Source organism: Dioscorea cayenensis, chromosome 9, assembly GCF_009730915.1.
Source record: "Dioscorea cayenensis subsp. rotundata cultivar TDr96_F1 chromosome 9, TDr96_F1_v2_PseudoChromosome.rev07_lg8_w22 25.fasta, whole genome shotgun sequence".
NCBI lineage: Eukaryota > Viridiplantae > Streptophyta > Magnoliopsida > Dioscoreales > Dioscoreaceae > Dioscorea > Dioscorea cayenensis.
This window is the reverse complement of record NC_052479.1, coordinates 8,637,897-8,648,490: the sequence shown is the minus strand read 5'-3', so window position 1 is coordinate 8,648,490 and position 10,594 is coordinate 8,637,897. Positions and strand designations below refer to the sequence as shown.

At 32.0% G+C, this 10,594-nt stretch overlaps 1 protein-coding gene across 1 annotated transcript; it reads left to right on the top strand.

The window, feature by feature from the left end:
* The first annotated feature begins 5,680 nt into the window (after positions 1 to 5,680).
* On the top strand, positions 5,681 to 10,246 carry LOC120268451 (probable histidine kinase 2). The gene is given in 10 exon segments (XM_039275855.1): positions 5,681 to 5,725; positions 5,870 to 6,100; positions 6,179 to 6,739; positions 6,792 to 6,845; positions 6,931 to 7,309; positions 8,031 to 8,083; positions 8,085 to 8,159; positions 8,161 to 8,601; positions 8,715 to 9,875; positions 10,079 to 10,246. Coding segments are annotated over 10 exon segments (3,168 nt in total).
* Positions 10,247 to 10,594: the final 348 nt, after the last annotated feature.

The window sequence follows — 10,594 nt, the reverse complement described above, 5'->3', positions numbered from 1 at the left end:
TCTGCTTTTTTCAATATATGTGTGTTATACTATATTTATAGTCTAAATGAGAGAGAAACTATAGCAAAATGTGAATTTCAAAGTTAGTTATTACATTAATTTCATTGGGTTTTAGGCCATCATTTCAGCATGAAAAAGCTCCTTCCCATATACCAAGTGTTCTTTGACATTCATTGCAAGCTAAGTCGTACAATTTGTAGGAATTATCAATATCTTCTAGCCTGATGGGGCACTGGCATTGAGTTTCCTAAAGGAATTAGTAAATGTGAATATGATCAAATAATATGATATTAAGCTGGAGTAAAGTGTTCTTGCATTTTAACTTGGTGGCGACGGGGGAAAAAAGAAGTTATGTAATTGTTATTGTCCTAGGTTGGTTCTTATTTCTAACAGGAGGTTTGATATTCTTAATGTAAAGGATAAAGACATTTTTTATAGCATGTGTATTCTTGTAAAAAAAAAGACAAATAGAAATGTGGTCTATATATATTTTGCCATAGATATAGTACTATATGAACATTCATTATTCATTACAAAAGCTATGCTTTTATCTTTTGTGTCGTTGTTGTCTTTGGAATGTCCATGTTTGTGTGTATCTTTGTAGTAGAAGATTTAGGTAAACATGTTTATTAGATTGAGATAAAGAAGGCATTCAATCAAAGTAGATGGAAGAAAGTATGAAAACTAGTGAACATATATATTAAGAGGATGTTGGTTGCTAATTAATACATTACAACGTGTATTTAGTAGAGGAAAGGAAAATGATAAAACATATGCCATTAATGAAAACAATTGTTTAGGTGGGTAAAAAAATAGAGTGTGCATACTTTCATAAGTTCTAACTACTATTCCTGACAAGGACCCCCGCAAGTGCAAGGGTTTGTCGAAGTAATAATCCCAGGTGAGTGGGGTATCGTATCCACAAGGAGTAGGGAATAAGAATACTTAAATTTCTACTTAACCAAGTGAAAATGAACAATGATTGTGTTAATAAGATGTAGTGTAAACAAGAATAAAAGAAACAAGAAAGAGAAGCACAAGTAAATGAGAGATAAGGCAATCGATATAAATGGGGTACTCGGATTTTGTTCTGCCTAGGACAATCATTTCAAGTGTAGAACCAACTATTATGCTTCATAATTAATGCATTAATGAGTCGTGGAAATCCTTCAATACACGGTCCCAAATCTAAGGTCAACCGTGACTAACTCTATATGATGTCCCGGTGGAGAAATCGAACAATCCTAACACCTCGCACTTGTATAGAATTACATGGAGTTCTAGGGATTCCAAGTGATAAACCCTCTTCCTAGATGTAGACCTAATCTTTCAGTTCAGGTGAGAGGTCCCTAGTCACAATTAAGCCCTAGGTGCTAAAATCACTTCAACGCTTCACTCTGTTGCCTTTGCAACTAAGCCCCAGCTGAAGGTCATCCCTTAGCCCATTCACTCTGCTATGACCACAAAGAACTCAAGGAAATGGAGGTAGGATAAATCACGTCGACGGGAAAGGGGACACTCCGCTACCTCTCGACTCACCCTCTCAACCCTCTCTAATCTAGCTTTGTCTAACTCTCGTGGTGTGTCACTCACTGACAAGGGTTACCAAGGTAAACTCTCAACCCTAGTGTCATTCTAAAGGATCATTCAATCAATCAAACATTCAAGATTGGAACTCAATTAAAACATCAATTAAAGAAAGCATAATAAAAAGGTTTAATGAAATAAATACATCCTAGGGTTCAAAAAAATCCAAGTACCCACTAGGGGGTTTAGCTCTCCATGGAGCTAGTTACAATCAACAATGAAATCAAATGTAAAAACAAGTAATCCATAGAAAAACCCCCTCGGTAGTCGTGCCGATGGTCTTGTAGAGTGGTCTCGTCTCCTACAAAGCTCCCATTGTCCGGCCTAGGGCACACCTCACCGGATCGATGCCGACAAAATCTCCCCCAATAATCATCTTTACAAGTGGAGCGCGATGTTGAAGCCGTAGAACCTCTCCAAAGCCCTTGCCAATACCTCTCAAAACCTTAGCCGTCGCCCTTCTTGAAAGTTGGGGAAAAGTATGGAAAAAAGAATGTTGAAATCGGACTGAAAACAAGCTTTTAAAGGGCTAGAATCGGGCATCCATACGCCCCTGTGGATTTTTCGCACGGGCGTGGGTAATTTCCACACACCCGTGTGGATTCTCTGAAATTCAATTTCTCGGCCGGCTGTGAACAGTACCTGCCCGAAACACTCCCGAATCCATGTTTTCAATGAGGTAACGTAAACGGGCACACGTTTACGTCGTAGATCATTTTGCTTCTTCAATAAACGGCCTCATTGGTGAAAGCTCTTGCTATCAATGCACATATCGGGCATACTCGAATGTGACTGCGTTTGTGCCCCTCCAAATCATTGTGCTAGCTCGAATACAAGGAGGTTGGCACACATTCTTGCATCTTCAACCCGACTTATGTCTTCGCTTTTGATCCTTCTCAAGATTTCCTCCAAATAGTACTGCGTTCATGATCAACATTGGCTTCTTTCTTTAACATTCGGCTTCACAACCCTATATGCATGAAAGTCACACAAATGCACAAGTATTAGCGCTAAAACCTGATAAAAGTAATGCTCAACATAAGGAAAGAATATTTCGCATTTTTATCACACAAGCACTTATTAATTCATGCATAGATTAATATTAGATTTGGGTGCATGTGGGTTAGTTCATCAATATCATGTGATAGAAATAGTTCTATGAAATAGTTGCTCTAATATGTTAGCCAGTTCATAGTGATAATTTACAGAATTTGGGTTATTAATCTTTTTATATTTGTCTTATAATGTTTAAAATCAATTTGTCACATGCAGCATTAAATCTATCTTCTTAGCCTCATATTTTTCTTTTTAGTGGTCCTCCTATATTTGGTTAGTTGAACTATAACAATTGGTCCAATATATTCAAAATATCAATTCTATCTATTGAATTAGTGTAAACGGTGGGGATAACCACTGGAAATATAGGGTGAAAAAAAAAGCATTTAATTGAGGAAAAAATACAATTGATGTTACAGAAAGAAAGTGATTAAGATTTGATGTTACCTATCATTTACTTATTAGAATTTACTAGCTCTCCAAGCTTCTCATCTATCAAGAAGTTAAAGTAATGCCTTGGGTAAGGAGTGGGATCATTATGAACTCACTTTTTCAAGGTGTTGCTACTAAAGAATATGGCATATTCAAAAGTAATGCATAAGTTCATGGTTGTTGGTATTTAGGAGTTGTAATTTGGAGATCTCATAGAGATCACCTTCAAAAAGTTATGGTTGAAACCTTTCCATTTCTCTTATATGCGGATTGTATCTCCCTATTCAAGTTTAGGAAGTTGCACTATGGTTGGCTATGCTACTGCATTTTATGTGGTTAAATAAGGTCTTGGAGATCAGACATAAGTGGTAACTCTAATTAAATCATATAATCAAAGGCTAAGATCATAGTTTCTATAAATCAATAGAAAATTTAAGAAACACATGGTAAATATGACTATTTATGATTTGGATGTTGCCATCTTCAAACTATTTGAAATGATTTTAATACTACAAAATTAACTCTTTCCTTTATTGATTGTTTTAATCAATATGGTGTCGTATAGTGCAAGTGTTTCGCATCAAATAGAAAAAAATAGAATCTCAGCAAAGCTAATAGATATGCAATGGGAAAGAATATAACATCAAATGTATATTATCTATGTATTATAACAAGGGAATCTTTTCAAAGCTTAGCTTCAAAATACTAAATCTCTAGCATGTAAAATTTATTGGTAATAAATCAGGTTAGTTGTCAAATGTTATGTTAATGACAATCTATGTTATATACTATTATAGGGAATGCAATATTTGAATGTAACTAATGATGAAAGGTGAAAAGTACATGAAGTAGGATCACTGCACCTAAAAACAAAAATCCATAAATTTGTCGTTTTGTGGAAATTGACTTGCATTTCATTTTATGACAAAAAAAAAAGAAGATATTAGAAAGAATCTTTGAATAGTTGGTATATTGATTAGGTATAATCACCAAAATAGTCCCTGTACTTTTCTCTCTCTTCCCTTTTGGTCTAAGTAGGCACATTTCTAAAAGTAGAGGGACTGGTTGGGAGCATTTTTAACTAAGTGGGCACATTTTTAAAAGTAGAGGGACTAGTCGGGAGTATTTCTGAGTAGAGGGACCAAAAGGAAAAAGAGAGAAAAGTACAGGGACCAACTAGGGTATTATACCATATTGATTATGGTCTGGTTGTCTAAATTCGAAAAAAGGGTCTGGAAGTCATGATGATGATCAAGTTTTGTTCCATGTTGGATATTAGAATATAGAATTAAAATTTATCGAATCTACTGATGCAATATTTGGCTAAATATATAATAATAATAATAATAATAATAATAATAATAATAATAATAATAAGTTGACTAGGGATGTGACTTATGCCCAATGAATAAGATTATATAAGATAAATAACTTAACTAAATGCTTGATACAAACATTAAGCCTTGAGTTCAATTAGATAAAATATAATCCAATGGTGAATGTAGACATTTGTATTATTCATCCCAATATATAAATTTTTGATAGCCTATAAAGTAAAAAAGATAATGGTGAGTATTCTTTATATCATACACAGAGTATCATATACCAAAATGTCCAAAGGATCCTTATATCCTCAATATGACTTTCATATATTTGTACACTTCTAGATTGAAACCATAAATTCTATTGAAGAATTTAAGGAATATACTTATACACTAAGTATGGGGATCTTAACAATAGATTATAGTGGCAAATCTATCTAATCTTTTACTTTAAATTTTTTTACCAGATAATATTTTTATTAATATTTATATTCATGGATATGTGAATAATGCTGATCTTGAAAAAAAGATTTATTATGATCTTCAGATATATTGCACAATTTAACTAAAATCACAATTTTTGATGGTAATGATATATAATTGTTTTAAATAAGGAGTAGAGTGGAAAAAATAAAAAGAAAGACTTAATTTCCAAATATAGACATATGTTTCCAATGGGCAAGTTGATGGTTTTGTTAAACTGGTTTTATATATATAGATAGAAAGATGGCTTTTTATTTCTCAACCTTGTGAATCTATTTACTTTAGATTGCCCCATTTGATTTGTTGTTGTTGTTCCTCTTTCTTCTTTGCCAGTGATGAGTATGAGAGGAGGAAAAGAATCAACATTTGGAGTTGGTACACATATCAATTCTCTTAATTCTTTCATGTTTTATTAGAATATTTTAAAAAAAATTAATTTTATATTCACATCAAGGAAAATGAAAGGAAGGTGTGATGTGGATGGTGAAGCTTCATATTAGTGTTCTTTATTTAATATATATGAAATTTATGCAAATAAACAACAAAATGTTTTAGTCATTTAGAGTTTTCATTTGTCTTGAATTTTGTATTTTACCTTAAATGTGTTGTTTTAACTCTATTTTATTGCATGCATCTTTTTTCCTAATCATTATTTTTTATATTAGATTTAATTTCAAGTTATATTATGTACGGTTATAGATGATTGATATTAAAGTTGATTTGTGTGTGTTTTTTCTTTTTTTCTTTTTATACAAGTCCATTAAATTTTTAAAGTCAATTTCATGCAGACAAGAAGAACTATGGATAGGTCGAAGCTTTTTCTTGTCCAAATCATCCTCCCGATGGTATGATACCTACCTACATCTCAAGTACTTTAATTCATTTTTTTTCATTCTGGTGAAGAACGAGAGTGAATGTGGAGTACGTGACATTAGTGATAGTATATTTCATGTTGATCATTAACTTTTCCTTTTGTTTTTTTAATGCAGATTGTAGTTCTATTTGGATTTGTCATATTCGTTATTTTGACAATTGGAACTAATCATGGCAAACAAATAATATTTGACGGTGCTAGTCATGCACATGCTTCGTTGTTTTCTCATGTTTGTGACCGAGCATGTGTACTAGCTCAAATAAACTCTTCTGCATATAATCTTGCATGGAATCTTGGCTTATCAAATGGCAAATACTTACAGTCTATTTCTAAAATTGAAAACAAGGTATGGCTTCTAATTCCTTCCATGTTTAAATCTCTTATGAATGAGGATTTTCCTTTAATGTAGCTATTAATTTGGCAGGTTGCTCCTAGTCTGTTTTCTACATTCTCTATGATGCATTATGTTTCGATGGTATCTTATATTGGTCAAAATAGGCTTTTCTTCTCCTACTATCGTCAAGGGAATCAAGCTTATGCTGTTTTCTCCAATAACAGCCAATTGTCCGATGTTTGCAATGATACGTTTCAGTTTTATGTTCAACCTGTGGATATGGATACTGGAGTTAGATATGGAAATATAGTTGCATATTGTCCTCTTGAATCCAATATCTTAAAATGGATTCATAACTCATTGGATGGAAGCAATGCGTATGTTGTAAGAGGTTTAGGATTTGAAAATTTTCAAGAAGCACTATTTTTATTCTCAGCTCCAGTGGGCAAAATAGGAGTTGTTTCAATTGGAATTGAAGTCAAGGACTTTGTTAAACTTGTTGCTAATGTTGATCTTTTCCGTATGTGCCAGCTCTTGGATTTAGATGATGTGTATCCTTCGACATACATTAAGCCATCCAATACTTTATTTGCTTTCAGGAATGATTCATTTTCAACTTTTGCAAGGGATTATAGATATGTTAAGCGAAAGGCAGTGAACATATCATGCTATGGGGATGATTATTCGTGCTTCCATCTTGTAGGATTGGAGTCTTATTCTTACTATGCTCCACTTTGAAGCTTTTGGGATTCATTTGGTACGCTTTTAGTAAAATTTTTCTAATGTCTAAAATACAATTTATTATACTTTTATATATGTTTTTTATTTCATGCATTTTTTAGGTATCTGTCATGACCACTCGCTCATTCAAGGAAAGTGGGTGTAGATTCAAAAAGATGGATATCATTGTGATCTCATTATTCTCTATTTTACTTATTGTTTTGTTTGTTGGGAGTATTATCATGGGAGTGATATTTAAGAAAATGAAAATGAAAGAGATGCAACTTTGTTCTGCCCTTATCAAGCAAAAAGAAGCAACTCAACAAATAGAGAGAAAGAGCATGAATAAGAGTATGGCATTTGCTAGTGCTAGCCATGACGTGCGTACTTCTCTTGTAAGCATTACTTGCTTAATAGAACTTTGTCGAACAATGGTGCCCCCACATTCAGATTTGGATGATAACTTGGTACAAATGACTGCTTGCGCTTCCAAACTTCTTGGTGAGTAGAAAAGCAAAATCAAGACTATTAATAGTTTTACAATGTTGAAAACATTAATGGCATTGCAAAAGAACTTTTTTTAAGATACTAATAAAAGGTTTTATTTAATTATCAATTACTTTTTGTTTCTAATTATTAGATATCACTACTTTTCAAGTTAACTCAAAAAATTTTTTATTATTATTATTATTATTATTATTAAAGGATATAATTGTTGTAAGGAGATATATATGAATTTTATTGCTCAACTGTGTTAAAGAATCTATTTAACTACATATCAGTAAAACTTTCTTACCTAATAACTTTTTATTTATATTTTACAAAATTCTATATATCATGATTCTATCAATTTGCATTTTGTGTCATTCTTGCAACCTTACTAGTACTTTTTGTTAAAACATACCATTAATATCCTAATATGGTCTTTAAACAATATGCCCATTTTCCTTCTTTAACAAATAAAAAAAATTAGCTTTGGCATAATTGTCTTTTTATATTACAATCCTTGTGTGATTATATTTTCACATTGCTTGTGTTAATATGTAAATGGTTTTATCTACCTTCTAATACTAACATCTTAAATTTTTTATAAGATACAATAGTGAAATCTAATATCTTAAAAGTATGACATATGATTTTAGTGATCTTTGATAATAATGTTAAATAATGATGTTTTTGTATAAACTTGAAAATTTACTTGATTTTCTTGCTAATGTTTCAGATATATTGAATTCTATTCTTGATACAAGCAAGGTGGAAGCTGGGAAAATTGATATTAGAAGAGAGAGAATTTAATATGGTTGATGTTATTCAAGAATCATTAGATTCTTTCAATGTTGCTGCAATGAGTAAAAGGGCTTGAGATATTTTGGGATCCAATTGATTTTTCAATTTTCAAATATTCTCATGTTAAGGGAGATCGCAGAAGGTTTAGTCGAATACTTGACAATTTATTAGGTAATGCCCTGAAATTCACATCCCAAGGGCATATATCATTCCTTGCTTTTGCTAAAAAACCTATATTTGAGAAAGGCAAAATTGCTTCAAGGCATGGATTCAGCCTTTCACATTTATTTTGCAAGAATAAAGATTCTCATCTTGTCACTAACATATCGAATTCTATTCAAAATGATCCAAGTTATACCGAGTTTATCTTTGAGGTAAATGATACTGGTATTGGAATTCCAAAGGAAAAAAAAGCATTTGTATTTGAGAACTATGCTCAAGTTAAAGATTCATGTCATGAAGGACTTGAAGGAACTGGTTTAGGACTTGGAATTGTTCAATCTTATGTGAGTATCTTTTCATTTAATTTTTTTCTATGGCTTTGTTATTTTTATTAGCAATTTTGCTAATTCAAACATATATATCAATTCACACACAAATATGTTTATTCTTCTACCAGGTGCGCATGATGGGTGGCGAAATTGGCATAAAGGATAAAGATCAAGGGGAAAAAGGAACTTGCTTTAGGTTTAATATTTTCTTAAAGTCTTGTGAGGTACCAAATGGAGAAGATTTGACAATAGATCGCGGTCAGAAACCAAATTTACTTCATTTGGCAAGCTTATGGGATCATATTGGATTTCAATCAAGTGTTCTTACAGTGACATTCATTGAAAATTTTAATATAGAAAATGTCAATATATTATTGCTGATTCAAGGAGATGAGACAAAAAGGTTTGCCAAGAGATGGCTGGAGGGTTTTGGATTAAAAGCATGGGAGATAAGAAGTCCATATTTTCTCAAATTTGTTCTACAAAAGATTAAGCATAAATTGCTCAACCTGGGTGATCTAGGAACATTTGATTTGGGATTGTCAAGTATTTCTTCAAGTAAATTAATATCCCAAGACAGTGATGAAGAGTTGGATATTTCCATTGATAATCAAACTTCACCGATGATGGCGAGGGATCTTCCTGAAACATCAATTATCAAAATGTTGATGCCCTATATTGTGGTTTTAATTGATTCAAATTTTGAGAATCACTCAGAAATTTGCTTGATGCTGAAAGAATTTTCTCAGAATATTCAAAATATTCAATTTAAAGTTGTTTGGTTAGCTAATTCAAATGCTTATAGTGCTGAGTTAAATAAATCCAAAGAGAGACAATGTGATCTTATCTTGAAAAGGCCACTCTATGGTACTCGCTTGCGGCCATTGCTTAGCCTTTTCCAAGACACAACTGAAAGTCAGCAACTTGAGTCAAGAACATTGACCGAAATACAAAAGGATGAAGATTTTGATAAATCCTCTTTGCATTTTAAGAGACAAGAATTTCATAAATCTGAACCTGAAAAAATTAGCTTGAAAAATATCAGCAAGGACATTAATCATTTGAATGGGATGGGTATCTTACTTGTGGAAGATTCACCTGTGATAAGTCGTTATGAGTTTCTCTTGTTGTCCAAACTTGGGGCAAAGGTTGAGATTTGTAAAAATGGATTAGAAGCTTTGGATAAGGTGAAAAGTGCTTTACTGGAAACAACAAATTCTATTGATCTCAGTCAAGCACAAAAAGATTTGGATCATTTCCCTTATGATATTATCCTAATGGATTGTGAGGTAATTTTCTTCTAATCTCAATGAATATGAATTATATTAAGATTATTTTGAGCCTATATATAAGGGAAAAGCTCAAACTCAAAATAATAGATTAGTTGAGAACATTCTTTAGTTTTCATCTTTTGTTATTCTAATAAGCCAACTTTTTCTAAATTATACGAATAAATGACAAATGAATTTACAAATATAATGTTTTCTGTCAGATGCCTATGATGGATGGTTATCATGCTACAAGGAAAATACGAATAGAAGAAAAGCAGTATGGTTTACATATACCAATTATCGCCTTGAGTGCTCATGGAACTCAAGATGAGGAGGAAAAAGCAATACTTGCTGGGAATGGATACTTATTTAGAAAAGCCACTGAATGAAGATAAACTATTCAAAGCCATTAGTAATTTCACTTCAAATTCAGCATTATGAGGTAAGTTTATTGAAAGTGAAATACTAGATGTCAGTTATATGAATATAATAGACATCTTTTAACAAATTGCATGCACCTTTTAATAAACTAAAAACAGTGCCAAATTGCAGAATGATAAGATACCATATTACAATGCTTAAGTTGGATTACTAATGTTGATTTTGATAATTACAAGTTAAAATTTAAAGTTTATTTCTTTATATGTCAATTATATTGATCAAATTTAGCCAATTCCGCATAAAAGGATTCTCTTGAAGAAATTAATTTAATCTCATAGTTTTCTTTTAATTTATAG